Below are 15,762 nucleotides of genomic sequence, written 5' to 3' on the forward strand. Positions count from 1 at the left end.
CTGGCCTATTGAAGGGCAATATAAGATAACGTTACTTCTAGTATTTCCTCAAAATACTGCGTACGCGTGAAAATTTTGTTGTTTTTTTCTTGTCCACAAAAAAAAATTTCGTTTACGTGGATATAACGTTACCCCAATTTCAACAAAGTATGGAATTTGCGTAATGCATGGAAATATCATATCGGGCAAATTAATTTTAAAAAAAGGTCCCTACTCGAATATCATATATTCTTTAAGACATAATAATGATAACAAGCTGTTTTTCTTATATTTTTGGGGTCACTGTTCCCAAGCACATTATCCTTGCTGATATTTTCCAGTAGATTATAGTCATTATAAATGCATCTGATTGAGCATGTACTGTCATATGCAGAATTTTTGAAGAGATAAAATCTAGAAGTAACGTTAAACGTTAAGTCAATCTACGATAACATATAGCATGCTTAAGTAACACTCTGTTTTACTGATTTTTTTCCGATCCAATGTCCAGAAACACTATAGCCTGAAGTCGTGCCCGTCCGTAGGCGGAATCATAGCATGGCAACAGGAGAACATGCGTTTATTACCCATGGCATTTGACGTCACCGGACAAAACACTTAACTTTATATAACGCTCGAGCACGGCTGCTGGCAGTAATGTAAAATGGGTTAGCAGCGTGGGCGAAATAATCGTCGAGGACCTTGTGATTAGGGAGAGGCCAACGCCTGTTATGGGGGGATGGATGGAAGAGTACTTATCTATTAGTAAACTTTCCGTGAGGCGTGGCGATCCATTTACAAAATGTAATTACCTTCGCCAAGAAGGTCATGTTTTCAGGAGCATTCTTGTGTGTGTGTGTGCATGTCTTTCTGTCTATCAGCTGTCAACACGTTAACTTGAGGAGGCTTAAATAGATTGTCTTGATATTTGGTAGGTGGGTAGATCTTGGTGAGACCTTGAAAAGATTAGATTTTGGGCCCCCTAGTGGTTTGTTATGGTACTGCAGCTGAACTTTCTCTTTTGATATTTCATGATCTAGACACGTTAGGGTAATGAAATTTGGATGGTAGGTAGCGTTACATGTTACGCTCTTGTGCTGGGGAAGAAGTGTCATGAGTTTGGGCCCCCTATATCTAGCGGCTTGCTCTGGGACTGCAGGGGTATTTGTTTAATGATATTCAAAAGAGGATAACTCAAGAACCAGTTGACGGATCGTTGTAAGTTTTGGTATGTAGGTAGCTTAAGTGATGTTTGATATAATTCTTGTCAATTTGTCTATTGATCACAAGTAAATAACGTTACATGTGTCGCAGTGTGCGCGTGTGATATAAAACAATGATTGCAATACAAAGTTCCTTCTTCATCTGTTTAATTTTCAATCATTCGAACTTTGCCAGAGCTGATCTATCAACTTTGTTCAGTAACATACATTAATCAGTTATAACATTTAATTTAGTACTCTTACTATGACACACAGATGGTTCTCTGGATGCTTGCAACATCAAGAGACTCGTAATACTATGCTTATGGCATATAGTAGTATCATAGATTTTCCAGTGCTTACAAGTCTCCACTTATATTGATGAAATTTGACAATTCCTGATTGACCCCTTATATTAGGAGGTGTGTTGCATCCATTTGAATTCATATCTTTGCCATTTGAATACCGATTCTTACCTGGAAAGGCTAACATAATTGTGTCAGCACTTTCTACACATTTTAAGATATGTTGGTACAAAACTTGGTATCAATTCATGTTCCACGAAGTTGTATTTTTTCTTGCACCATCCTTGCATTCTGTGAGAGGAGTTCATTGTCGTGACTGCAGAGTTGTTGAACCTGGTCCAACACGCCTTTGCTCGCAAACTCTGCATACAAAGGATCTGAGAGGAACAAAATAGTAAGTTGGTAACATACATGTACATGTAATTTAGTACTGACCAGGGCAACTGAATAAAAATTTCTACACAACAATAAGGTAAATATTATTGTTTGATATCATAAAGAGGTCAAAATAATAAATATAAACCTGCTTTTCTGACAAGTGTCCAGTGTCACTGAGGAAAGGTGGTGGATGCTACCTGATGAATTGTCTGACCATTTCCATAATCAAATTATCCAGTTGCTTGAGTAATTGTTTTTCAGTGCATTATGGGTTTTGCACAGTACGTTCTACTGACGTGCTTCCTAAGGCACAGCTCACCTGAGTGGAGGAGAGAACTGACCAGTGCCATGACGTTACACTGAACATGTGGATCACAGTTCTGGTCCCCCAGCAGTCTGTGGATGGCATTCGCTACTTCTGCAGACTCCAGACTTCCTACTGCAGATTCTGGCAGGGAAAAACATGGAAAGTTGAATGTACAATTCAGGTGTTACTGACAAAAGGTAGTGGATGACTCTATAATATACAAGTAATTTTGCTTGTTTTCAAATTGCATGTAAAATGTTTGCCAACATGCAATTTTGCATATAACAAGTTATATGCCATGGGTTTAGATCCAGGCTTTTAATTGTGAATTTGCAGAAGAAAGTATTTCTGTATTGCAGAACAAAATTTGGACATTCTGCTATATTGAAGACCACTGAAAAAAAGTATTGCTACCGCTGAAATAAATAAACAAATAGATACACAAAAACTAGAGAGGTAACATTTGCAAAGCATTGCATAATGTTTACATTTTGCATATTGTCTGCTCTGTTAATTCTTACTCAAACACATTCATATATGTAACTAGTATATGGTGATAGGAGTCTAAATCCCTCCTGCTATAAGATTGCAACATGATGTAACCCAACACCAGTTACCATGGTGACAGACATCTGTTTCAGGTCATTGAACTTATTAGTTTGGAGAAGAAGAAGAGGAAACAAAGCAAACAAAAACAGTATGTTTTCTAAAAATGACTGACACAAACCTGGACTGACAGTTGCAGCTATAGTCAGAGCAATCAGAGCCTCATTCTGCATCACCGGGTATTCTGAAGTTGCCATGGTGACCAGATGGGCCACACCCCCTTGATTGACAACACAAGACACCACCTCCTTGGACCTGGGGAAACACAGATAAAATTAATGTATTTAAGGCTTGTGATTCAATTTCATCCTGGGATAAGTGCACAACATAGCTCACATGTGGTACCTTACATATATTTTAGTCAGTAATGCTATTCCACTTGGAATGCCGAATACAGTTAAAAGAATAATTGACACCAACTTTTCAAATGATCTAGCCTTATCAGAGGAACATATAAACTGTCAGAAAAGGCTAAGCCATTGAGTTGAAAGCTGGCCAGTTACTTACTTCTTTTACATTATACTAGTTCAAGCTCCTGCTTATTTGAGCTCCACAGTTGCAAAAAACAAGATGGAATGCAGGTATCTGTATATTTTGCCAGCATAACTGCCCTTTGGCGTAACAGCAGCTTCACAGGCTTGTTACACCTAACCCTTGAACATTTAACTCTAAACATTGTTTAAAGCTAGCAATGACAGCAAGTTCCACTCTGCGATAGTTTTAGGAAAGAATGAGTTTTTGAACACCTCAACTCTTGGTTGATAACTCTGGTACTTGAAGGCATGACTATTTGTTGTTCCTTTCTGAGCTGATATTAGGTACTAGTATAATGTACTTAGTCGTGCCTGAATCTAACCTGGAATGTTTGACGATGGCTGCCAGCAGCCTGCGAGCCTCCCCCATCACCCCTGCATGCTCCACCACTCGTCCCAGCTCCACCAGTCTCCCCACCACTGCTGCATCCTTACCTACCTGCACAGCTGTCGACTCTGCGAGAGAAGCAATTATAACAAATCTATGTGTAAGAAGAGGAGAGTGGGGGAGGGGCACCCTAACATAGCACAACACCTACCATAGTACAGATTTTTTTACTGATTTTAATATGCATAAGTATGCTGTGTTTTTTGTTGCCAATTAAGGTAAATAATCATAGTCCATGCTTACAGCTGTTATTTGCATGTTAAGTATAGTTGAGGTGTATGTATAATATCTACTGTTTTAGACAGCGAATTTTACCGATGATGATGGTGCTGAAAAGAAAAGCTGACTTTTAACACATGAAACAACCAAAGTATTTTTTGTACCCCGATGTCGTGTACATCAATGGACATTACTAGATTGATGACTAGGTATGTTCATTAGTATATTAGTACATGTATATACATTGTCAAGTTACATTTATTTTGTTATTGTAACTTATGAATAATTGGTTCCCTAACTTGTTTGTAAAAAAAGAGTCACTGTGACAGTAACAATGGAAAACCTTCTTACCTTGTCCATCTACCAGCATCCTCAAAGTGCCGAGTAATTTAAACTGCACAGGAGAAATGTCCACATCCAGGCAGCTCAACAGAGCATCCAGCACACCAGCCTTCAGCAGAACCTCTTTGTTAGCAACTAGAGACAACAACAAGTGTTGTAGTACTCATTATGTGCTATCATTCAAGAGCAAGTGAAAGTAAAATGTAATTCTAATATACGACAAAAAATAGTTATTCAAGCAACTGGATATGATTTTGGAAACGAGCTAGCGTGTTACACAGAAGGGTTATTATACTGGATATACAGGCACCTGGTACAGTTACAGAAAGTAGCATTTTATGCCGAAGGGTTATTATACTGGTTATACAAAAAAGTACACTCAGAATGATACACATACAGAAGCTATAGCTAGCGTGTTATGCCAAAGGGTTCTTATACCCAGGGTATACATGTACAGGTACAGATACAGAAGCTGGCGTGTTATGCCAAAGGGTGTGCAGGCACATATCATTGCTGTCTAAACTCGTGCTATTTTGTCATTTGTACCTGGAATGGCGAGGTTCCTCAGGGCACTCAGTACACCGTGCTGCATGTTCATGGCCGCCACCTTCCCATCATGCTTGTGGAGGAGAGTGAGGAGGGGCTCCACTATCCCCATGGCAACCAGCTGTACACAATTTTCTTCTGCAGAGGAAGAGCAACCATTTTCATCAGCATGTGCTTTACACAATAACTACTATTTACAGTCACCTTCAATAGTGTCACCGTCACCTGTACATAACAACAGTAAGAGGACAATATTTTTTTTTTAATCTTTCTTTATTTGAGTTTTGTTTTAGATAAATGAGTTGTAACAGAATGTGATAGGAATCGAATAAAGATATCTTATGAGAACTGAAAGACTTTGGTGATCTCTAGTAATCCAACATACACAAAACAGTTTAACAAAGTAAAACTAGCATGAGGACATTCCATTTTTAATGTCAATGTTCCAAAACCAATGTACAACATTTCATCACTCAGGTGTCAGATCATGGAGCTAGGAAAGGTCTATCAGCTTGAAAAATATGTCCCTTGAAGGGGACTCAAAAAAGGCTATGGTCGGCTGAGTTTTTCGTAGGGTCGGTCGAGAAACAGGAAACACAGCATTTTCTCACTATTCCCTACCATTTCTGGCAAAGTTGCCCACAGCCAGCACACCTGCCACCTGTAGATGATCCCTGTCTGATGGCAGCCACAGTGACATGACTTCCTTCAGCACCTGTCCTTCTCCAGAGTCATACAGCAGCTTCATGCTCTCATCTTAAGGAATAAGAAAGTGAATCTTATAAATTAAAGAACTTGTAAATATTGATGTCAAACAAAGTGGAAGATAAAACACATTTTATTTCATATTGCCCCTTCTATGACCACAAAAGAAAGGACCTATTTGAAGAGGCGAACAAATTCCATCCTAAGTTCTCCATGTTTTCTTATAAAATATAACTATTAACAAGGACATTATACAGTGTATAATGTCCTTGCTATTAAGTAATAATTACTGAAGGCAAATTTCTGATCAGGAAGGTAATTCTCAATATACCGTAATATTTATCAAAATACATCTCTTACCTCCAGTCAGCAACTGGACAATAAGGTCAGCTGCAGCTTTGGATAAGCTAGAGTCATCACCCTCATTTGCATCCTCAGATTCAGCACTTAGCCTCAGAAGGGTAGCAGTCACACCGGCTTGAACAATTTGCAGCTTGATTCCATCTGTACCATTGGAAAAAAACAGGATATGAAATGTATATGATATTTACCTTAGCACAGAAGGTTGCCATTTGTGGACATGTGTGTTAAATGTATTTGTGTGTTCTTGTGGATATCATACAAATGTATGTTGAGAAGTTGTGGATGGATCTTTATAATACATACAATCATGTACATGTATTTGGTATGTGAATATGTCACCATTGGCAAAAGAAAGGAAAAGTTCATTTTAAGGGCCTCCTAGTAGTATAACACTGCAGAGATCTTGTGTTCTGGACATTATCTGTGCTCCATGATAGGATTTTTAGTACCAAGGACAGCCACCATCTTGGCAAAACCTACCCCCAAAAAAGCTCTAGGGTCGGTCTGGAAACAGGAACACAACATGTTTTTTCCCTAGGCCTTACCATGTTCAGCCAATGTTGCTAACAGCTCCAGTATAGTTTCCATCAGGTCTGACCCAACCTCAGTGTCCATCATCGTCACCAGATCACCGGCAAAGTTGGGCTCATAAAGGGTTTCTTTTCCCGCATCTGATTAAGGGGAAAACTGATGTTTACTGTAGCTGTATAACACGTTAATCCAATCATGACTGTATCTGACATCAGAATGAACATGGCAACCACTACATGGAAAAGCTATAATATATTGTAAAATTTAGAGCAAATTATTCAGAGCTAATTAAAAACTGTTTGACAATATTACAGGAATGATCTAGTGTTAATATTTGATAAACATCACAACTGCAATGTTAAGACACAAACCTGACAAGAAATTGCAAACATAACACATTCTTTTAAATGATGTTGAGATGTGCTCTGTTTTTTAAGAATAAAGTTATCTTCATCTATCAACAAAGACATTTTCTTAAGATGGGTACTAGTAGATTATCAGTTGCATTGTATCAACAGATAGGTAAAACAGTAATCCTACATTTCACATTTGTCAAGCATTCTCTTTGAGCAAAACAGAGAATAAGAAGAAGGTTGTTCACACTAGCCTGACTCAGCAAGGCTGCCCACACACAGTAGAACCATCTGACACACAGAAAGGTCCTCAAAGTTTTGTTGAAGAATCTCCTCTAGCACCTTGACTGCACCAAGGGATAATGCCATTGACTGTAAGCTCTCTGAAAAATAGTAGAAATTAGTAAGTAGAATTGAACTCTCATCAATTTACCCTCAGATAGGTGATTGCAGACATGTTTTTCTGTCAATGTTAGGAGCAAAATACCAGAATGTAAACAAACATGGCTAACAGCTATGTTTCCAGCTTTTAAACCTACTCATATAATTTCCATTCCCTGGATGACACTTCTTTGTATGGGTGTAGGGTTGACTCAACTTATTTTGTTAAGAAATGTCCTGAAATTTGACAATTTGTATGATCCCAATGTTACACAATACAGCTGTAAAGCAGATAGTAAGTGAGGCTACATTTACCATGTGTATTGGTGAGGTTTAATAAGAAGCCACAGCCCACGGTGCACATGCCGCTATGGTCAGGCTGGGACTGGGAAGACGTAAGACTCTGCAGTATGGCAAACAGCTTCTCCAAACCACCCAGGGACTTTACCGCATCCCTTGCTGGATCTAGAAACATTTTAATTTCAAAATTTAAAATAATCTAAATTAATTATACTGTAGAAAATAAACATTAGCTCATCACTGGTCTCAAAATGAAATTAGCCCGAAAGGCATCTTAAAAGCCCAAATCATAAAACAAAGAAAAACATGTGACAGAATGCATGTGTGTGTGCTATATAATTGGAGATTAGACAAATTGCTCTTAGCTTGAAGGATAATCCTAATTATACCTCATATTACCTCATACCTCATAAATGCCCTTATCTGGGCATTTGATATGCAGTATTTTCTATGCAAATTGCTAGGTGGCGCACATATACAAAGCTTATATGCAAAGCATAGTATGAGGTATAAGTATATGCTGCTGCTACAGTGTGTTGGTCTTGCATTACCTACCATTATCAAAGCAGATGTTGCCTAGTGCCCTGCAACTCTGTTTCACTGCTGCACTCTCATCACATGACAGCAGTTCCACCAATGGTTGGACAAGACCAGCTTCAACACAAGGCAGTCTTAAAAATTCTGAAATGGGTGAGAACATTGTACCCACTTAGTAACACTTAGCTAGCTTAGCTAGATATTCACCACCATCTTTTGCATACTAGTAAGTCGTATCACTTAGCTCAGTGCCTAGAACTTTGCAAACTCAACTTAATGCATTGAGCAACACAGTAAAAGATATATGATAATATTATATAACATTAGGTAGGTTAGGCATGTAATACTCACCATTTTTGGCTAATTCAGCGACCAGTTTGGCCACATTGGCAGCATCTTTGCAGTCAGGACCTAGCAGTGGACACAACTTGGGCAGAACTTCATGGGAAAGGATCACTTGACCGGCTTCACTTCCTGAACAACACAAGAAGGAAGGTAGTTGTTGTACATGTACGAAAGACAGTGCTCTAGTCTAGAGTAATTGTTGTTCAAATGGTTTTCATCTCCATGTAGAGTCAGGTATTTGTGTCTGACACAGGGTTTCGAAAAAAAGGTCCCATTCTACTCTATCCAATCTATAAAATCACTTTCTAGTAGTGCTGACGGCCATGCCCACAAATGAGCAATATCCTGCACTGTCTATATATTGATTGGAAGGAAGAGAATCTTTTTTCTGCCAGAAGTCATTTATATTCCATATTCTTTTATCTCTCCTCAATATTGGACATTGTAACAGTAACGTTATTACTACAACTGTCATTTTTCCAAAAAAGTTAGCTGTGCAACTGTACAAATTGGAACATTTAAAAGAATTATTCTGAGATAAGTGTTGATGTCTGTTGTACAATCGTATACATTTTGGCCCCATTAGTCAGTATGAAAATTTGTGCTCCAAATTATCATTTTCAGCAATGACTTAAACAATAGGTATAATATTGAAACTGCTTCCTACCATTTTCAGCCAGAGCCTTAAGCATACAACTGACACAGACAGACATGTCCACGGACTCTGCTTGACCCTGGAGTCCATTGTCGTTGGATAGCTTCAACTGCCTCACAGCATTTTCCAACTCATCTGTAACAAAGAAAAACATTAAATTTTATAGATTTACATGACATTTGTTGCCAACACTCACCAGTGTCTGTATAGCATGAAAGCTCATCTTGCTGGCATATAACATTATGAGAAAGAGTTGAACTCACTTAATTTTCAAGTTGCCCAGTCCCTAACAGTAGTATTGGAAAAGTGCATCCAATTTTGTGCTGAATCCCCAGGACACACTGTTTCATTGGACAATGTCAAGATATTGCAGGGAGCAAGGTCATTTCATGAGGGGCCAGGGTGTTTTCTGACCAATGTCAATGTTGGAAAATGTGGAATATAACTTATAAGGGCACAAACATTTAATACTAGGACTATTAAAGTGGATATCACAGACTACTGTAATGTTACAAATATAAATTTGACAGTAATACAAATTCACATGCAGGAATAATATCTTTTCAATAGGTTACTTTTAGCTACTAGTAGTAGTACAGAATTATAAATATGGTCAAGACTATCACAAGTTTCTGTGAAAAAAAATGTTTTCTTACATACACTGATACAGGATAATTCTATAGTATGTGCAAAATATAAAAGGAGATTTGACTTACCCATTTTTTCTGACTGCACAACTACAGTACAAGGCTTCTAAGGCTCTAAATGGTACAGTACTGTGGTCATAGACAAGCCACCCCACAGTACTAGTTCACATGCACCACCGATCACCCTTAGCTTGGACCACTTTCAGACGAGGCCTCACATCAATCAACCAGGCAATACCCAATCCAGATCAGTAAACGTCACCTAGGCAGACCTACGTTTGTTCCCTGTTCATGGTTCCTCCCATTCTGAGGCCTAGGAAAAATGGTGTGTTTCCTGTTTCATAACCCTATACCCCTTGGGAAGACCACCTTAGAGGTGGAAAGACCAGATTCAGAGTGACACAGGGCTTACCGTAAGGGAAGCAGACTCCGACTATTGCCCTTGATAGAGTTGGCTGGAGGAACCTGATGGAGGGGAGCAAGGGGCCAGTACCTGGCCTGTGCATATAGGCAGGTAGGCTTGTAAGAGTAGCTGTTTCATGTCACCGTGTCACTACTTCAAGTAGATCGTATACTGGTAATACATGTATATACATAATACAATGTGCCATCCCTGATTGTTCACAAGCCACAATATTACTTATTAGTTCACTTTTCAATTTCAGCCTACAAAAACTCCAGCAATCCCCTAAATTATATTGCTTAGGCCCGAAAAGGGACAATTGAACGAAAGCAAAACAGTAATTGCCCAGTTACAGCTGGATCAATTCCTGAGCCTGCCATTACTAGTATTCATGACACCACACAGGACATTTGGAGTAGAAAATATCTATTAGGCCTATGAAAAAAATGTTGTGTTTCCTATTTCAGTCCTGAGAAAATTTTGGACGGTACTTTAATGTGGATTATATATCTTTTTTCTTTCTTTCTTTTCTTTTCTTTGGGGATCTCTAGGAATCCACTTATACAATAAACTGTGTAATAAAGTAAAACTTACATTAGGACACTTATAATGTCAATGTCAATGTTGGAAAAACGATTGTATAACATTTCATCACTCGGGTGTCAGATCATGGAGCTAGAAATAGTCGATCAGCTCGAAACGTTTATGTCCTTTGCAGGGGTCCACCAAAAAATGGCTGAGGGTATGCAGTTTTTTCTATGGTCGGTCGGGAAACAGGAAACATATTTTTTTCCCTAGGCCTTTTATATACATTACTGGGAGAGTCAAATTGGATGTCAGTTGTGGCTGACTGGATTCAGTCAAGTGTTTCGTCATTTCAGTAGCATTACACATTCAGACAGTTACAGTAAATGTTAGAGTTTGTGTCTACTTCCATACCTCAATGTACAACAGTGTAGCTCTCGAACTAGTCTCCTGATACGAGCAATTATGAAATCAGACTTCTGTGGTCCAACACTGAAGGTAAAATCACTTCTGACTGACAAGCTCCTAAATTTACGTTTGAAGTGCACTCAGCAGACACCACTGAATTACAAAATAAGTCAAAATCCAATTCATTGCAATAAACTACCCAAGAAACCATTTCGGGGGCATTGCAAATCTAACCGCATGATATATACAGCAGAACCGATCAATGTTACACTACATGAAGGGACACCAGTCGTGTGAGGAGGTTTATATGGGCGTGATAGGCGGCTTGTTATAACGCTTCGGTGTTCTTGTGACTTTTGACAGTAACAAGTCAAGAAGAGGGAGGCAGATAAATATAAATGATGCGGTTTTTCTTAAATTTACAGTGATCACTATCATGGAGGTATAGGTACAAAAGAGAGATGCTACAAATTGTACGTGGCCCAGATTTTGACATGTGCATGTGCGCCTAGATTGTTGCAGTCACGAAACAGCCTTTCGTTTTAAGCTTTTCCTCAAGAAACACACCTGAGATCAAATACCGTAGGTAAAGCGTCCTGGGTAAAGGTAAAGCGAGCCTCAACTTACCCATGTCACATGTGTTTCCGCTCCGGTCTGCTTTCTGTTTCCGGGTCGGAGTTCAAATCTGACGAAGGAAAAATAGATTGCAGTAAATCGCCGGATCTGCATTGTTGTCACGCCGAGTTTGTCTCCCCATCGCACCGCGATCGTTTAGATTTTTCATATAGTTTTTGAATTGACCAAAAAATCCTTTGCATTGTGGTGTTTTTCGGCGTGGTGAAGTTGGTCGGCCAGTGAAGCGTTTTTTTGGTATTAGTTCGCGAGCAAGGGTGATGCGGTTTGTCGCCTGATGACCCAAATAGCTGCGAAATGTAGAATTTCAAGGCATTTGCGTCATCGGAGATCGCGAAAAAGTTATCACAACCTATTTTGTTTTCAGAAACACGAAATAGTAAGCTATGCCTGTATATTTACCTATGTTATCTTTTGATTTGATTTGTTACTGCAACGTTACTGGTTTGTATTATTTTCGGAAGTTTCTGTAACAGTACAATCTCATGCAGGGCCTGGAGTTTCCTTTTGTTGATGCCTTAATAAATTAAAGACCATTCGGGCTGGGTTAGCCTCCTTTTCAGAGAAAGAAAAGAAAATAGGAAATTTTTTTGCGTTTTCGAGTCATTCTCGTTCAGATCTTTCAAGAGTTAGGTGAATTAGCAGTTTTCTTGACTGAGCGTTGATTTCAAGTTTTTACTTTGCACCATGCAAACCAAGACAAAACATTATATGCAAAGGGATCTCTACTCCATATATATGGACAAAATGTAACAAACAAATATACAAACAGTTGGATACCACTAATTGCGAGAGTTCGCTAATTATGAAGTTCTCTTAGGCCACACCGACTTGATTATATGGATGACATCCTCTGAAGAACCCCAAACTAGTGCGCGCGGGTGAATAAAAATGTCTTTGGGCCTCCTTTACGACACATGACCTCATTAAGCCTAGAGCGGCCTATTAAGTAGGGTGAACGTTCGAACCTAGGTGAACCGGTCTCTCCACTTTGGACCACCGTTGCCATAAATGCTGAACGCTGATCATCACTTTCTTAAGAATGTCTAGGGGGTGTTGAATATTGCCGGGAATATGCATGTAGTCTGTGAGACCAATTTGTTTGCTGCAAAACATGGGTGCATGACCTTGAAGTTGGGTTGTACACTGTAAATGTCCTCTGTCATGGTGGCCAGCCCTAATTCTTTCCCTTCTTTTCTTCCCCTCGACGATCAAATAGTCTTAGTCAAGGACTTTATATATATATAAAATGGCGCGCAGAAAATCTAGCCAGTGGTTAACCTTTTGGTGGTTCTGTAAAATTTGTTGATCGCAAAATGCGAGAAATCTTGAAGTCACAATTACAACAAGAACAGCAACACTAATCCAGTAGTCATTCCCAAATTTTGTCTTAACTGATGACCGACTTTAGTTACATGACAGGATCACTTGTATTTGAACACGTTACTTTGGGCATCGATTGCTGGATTCCAACTATTTCCTCTCAAATTCTGGTTTTAATTAGTTTGCTGTGTGTGTTCCTTTGCCATTTGTTTATTGTGTATTGTGTACCAAAGAGATTGACCTGTACGCACGCTGTTGTTCTGAATAGGTAGACTACCCTTCAAATGCTGTTTGTAGTTGAAATATGTCAGACTGTTAATTGATATGAATCTTTCTTGCATGTTCTTGCCCAGATGGGCTAAATGCACAGATGTGACCAAATGTGGTCGAGAGGATAAAAAAACATGTCATTGAGTATTGCATACAGTAGTTAGGATCTGGGCGTACTCTTCTGGGTACAGCAGTAACCATCAACCAACGTGGATACCCCTGTAATTCATACTTTAGGGTCGGGGACAGGTCCATACATGTGATGGCTGTGTTTATATTTATCATATTATTTGCTAAAGTGAATTTTGGTCTGGAGTGTCGCAGGTAAAGTCGACACACACGCCACACCTGGCATTTTGCACACCAATGCACTTCGATTAAGAATGGTTAAGAAATTCCAGGAAGGGATATTTGTTGATACATATTAGATCAGTCTCCAACTGTCTTGAAAGAGAAAAAAATGGATTTGTTAAAGGAGAGTCTGGTGACGTAGTCATTTGGTGACATCAAGTTCACACCCAGAACGTTGAAGCTGAAGTCTTTTGTGTAGTAAGGCGGGACGCATACCTATGAGAGTAGCATTGACCCTTGGTGTCATGCCTAGTCTAAATGATGTGACAGAAGCGGTTTGGTAGCTTTTTGGGGAGCGTATCTACGAGTATGATCTATCAGAAGTCTTCTCTACCTGACAACACCGTGAGCTTGTTCTCTCTCCTTTTTAGCAAGGTAGGACATTTCTGTAGTCATTTATATATTATCTAACCCGAAAAATCATTTGAGAAATCTTTTCCCCAGATTTCACAACCATATAACATTATAGATTTGATGCAAACGTCGAAAATCCTTAGTAAAGCTTTTAATGAGATTTGAGAGCGGATAAGAGAGCAGAGCTCGGTAGACTGTCACTAGACACAGACGTATCTGTACGCCTAGTCAAGTATTGGTTAAGACTGAGGCAACTAGACGCTAATACACATCCCCTACAAGTCGACGCTTTACTACAAGTCGACGCTGTCCAAACTGAAGCCCATCCATGCGAACTGGGTCCTGGGTGCACTGGACAGTATCGCCAACAACGTGGACATCGCCAGGGGATGGGACCGCACAGAGATCTGAGCCGCTGTGAGCCGACGGGCGCGTGAGTAAAAACAAAAGCCGCCGCCATGTTTGAACTTTCGGCTCGCAAATGTTGCCAACTTCTGCACAGTAGTCCTCGCGTAAATCATCTTTAGTTGTGAAATTTTAGCGCACTGTTCTATAAATTTGCTGTTTGGTAACGTTTAAAACCATGTTGATTCAACAAGTTGTAAAAAAAAAATAAAAAAAAATCAAGCAAACTAGTAGTATCTCAAAAACATATGTTAATGCTTGGTCACAAGAAAAATGTGCTACACCATGTGAAAGAAATACTTGACCGCAGTGGTTTCTCATATATCTGGCATAACGACAACATCGATCTCGATAAGCAACACATATGTACATTACTTAGAAGTAGACTCTCTGACATGTATATCCAAACCTTTCTTTACAATCTCTCTGTTGATGTCGGTAAGCTAAGATTTTATAGACATCTGAAACCTGTATACACAATGGAACGTTATCTTCACATCAAAGACTTCGATGTTAGATCAGCCATATGTAAGCTTAGAGTTAGCGTTCATACATTAGAAATAGAAAAGGGTAGATACAAACAATTACTATAAGTACCTGTTAACGACAGAATATGTAAATATTGTACAGGAAACGCAGTGGAGGATGAAATGCACTTTATTTGTCATTGCCCTCATTATAGCACCGAAAGAGATCAGTTATTTGAAATGGTCACCAAAATGTTCCCCAGCTTTATTCACCTTCCCAGCCTACAAAAAACTGCATTTCTATTAACACCTCCCAATTTATATATCTCGCAAAACGTCGGCCATTTCATACTCCACTGCACACGGAAAAGAAATCAAACCCAACAATAACTACAAATGTATATATAAAGTAGCATTAGCATCACTTATTATCATTCTACTGTTTACTGTTGTTATCATGTTCTTGCAATCAGCCCTCGGGCATGAATTTGCAATAAACTTCATTATATACAGGGGACATTTAAAGAATATCTAGGTGGGTGTTAAACATTGCCGAGAATATGCATGTAGTCTGTGAGACCAATTTGTTTGCTGCAAAACATGGGCGCATGACCTTGAAGTTGGGTTGTACACTGTAAATGTCCTCTGTCATGGTGGCCAGCCCTAATTCTTTCCCTTCTTTTCTTCCCCTCGACGTTCAAATAGTCTTAGTCAAGGACTTTATATATATATAAAATGGCGCGCAGAAAATCTAGCCAGTGGTTAACCTTTTGGTGGTTCTGTAAAATTTGTTGATGCAAAATGCGAGAAATCTTGAAGTCACAATTACAACAAGAACAGCAACACTAATCCAGTAGTCATTCCCAAATTTTGTCTTAACTGATGACCGACTTTAGTTACATGACAGGATCACTTGTATTTGAACACGTTACTTTGGGCATCGATTGCTGGATTCCAACTATTTCCTCTCAAATTCTGGTTTTAATTAGTTTGCTCGTGTG

At 39.1% G+C, this 15,762-nt stretch overlaps 1 protein-coding gene across 1 annotated transcript; it reads right to left on the bottom strand.

Annotated features, from left to right (window-relative positions):
- Positions 1-1,338: 1,338 nt before the first annotated feature.
- Positions 1,339-11,637, bottom strand: LOC109466678 (rap1 GTPase-GDP dissociation stimulator 1-like). Its single transcript, XM_019764419.1, has 15 exons — positions 11,586-11,637; positions 8,988-9,110; positions 8,327-8,449; positions 7,994-8,119; positions 7,454-7,603; positions 7,012-7,140; positions 6,419-6,544; positions 5,871-6,014; positions 5,427-5,561; positions 4,806-4,943; positions 4,269-4,394; positions 3,634-3,766; positions 2,899-3,032; positions 2,184-2,312; positions 1,339-1,863 (listed from the first exon to the last, which is right to left on the bottom strand). Exons 1-15 carry the CDS (start codon positions 11,587-11,589, stop codon positions 1,733-1,735), a joined length of 1,851 nt encoding a protein of 616 aa, XP_019619978.1. The 5' UTR covers positions 11,590-11,637; the 3' UTR covers positions 1,339-1,732.
- Positions 11,638-15,762: the final 4,125 nt, after the last annotated feature.

Source organism: Branchiostoma belcheri, unplaced genomic scaffold, assembly GCF_001625305.1.
Source record: "Branchiostoma belcheri isolate BF01 breed outbred unplaced genomic scaffold, Haploidv18h27 scaffold17, whole genome shotgun sequence".
In the NCBI taxonomy this organism is placed as follows: Eukaryota; Metazoa; Chordata; class Leptocardii; order Amphioxiformes; family Branchiostomatidae; genus Branchiostoma; species Branchiostoma belcheri.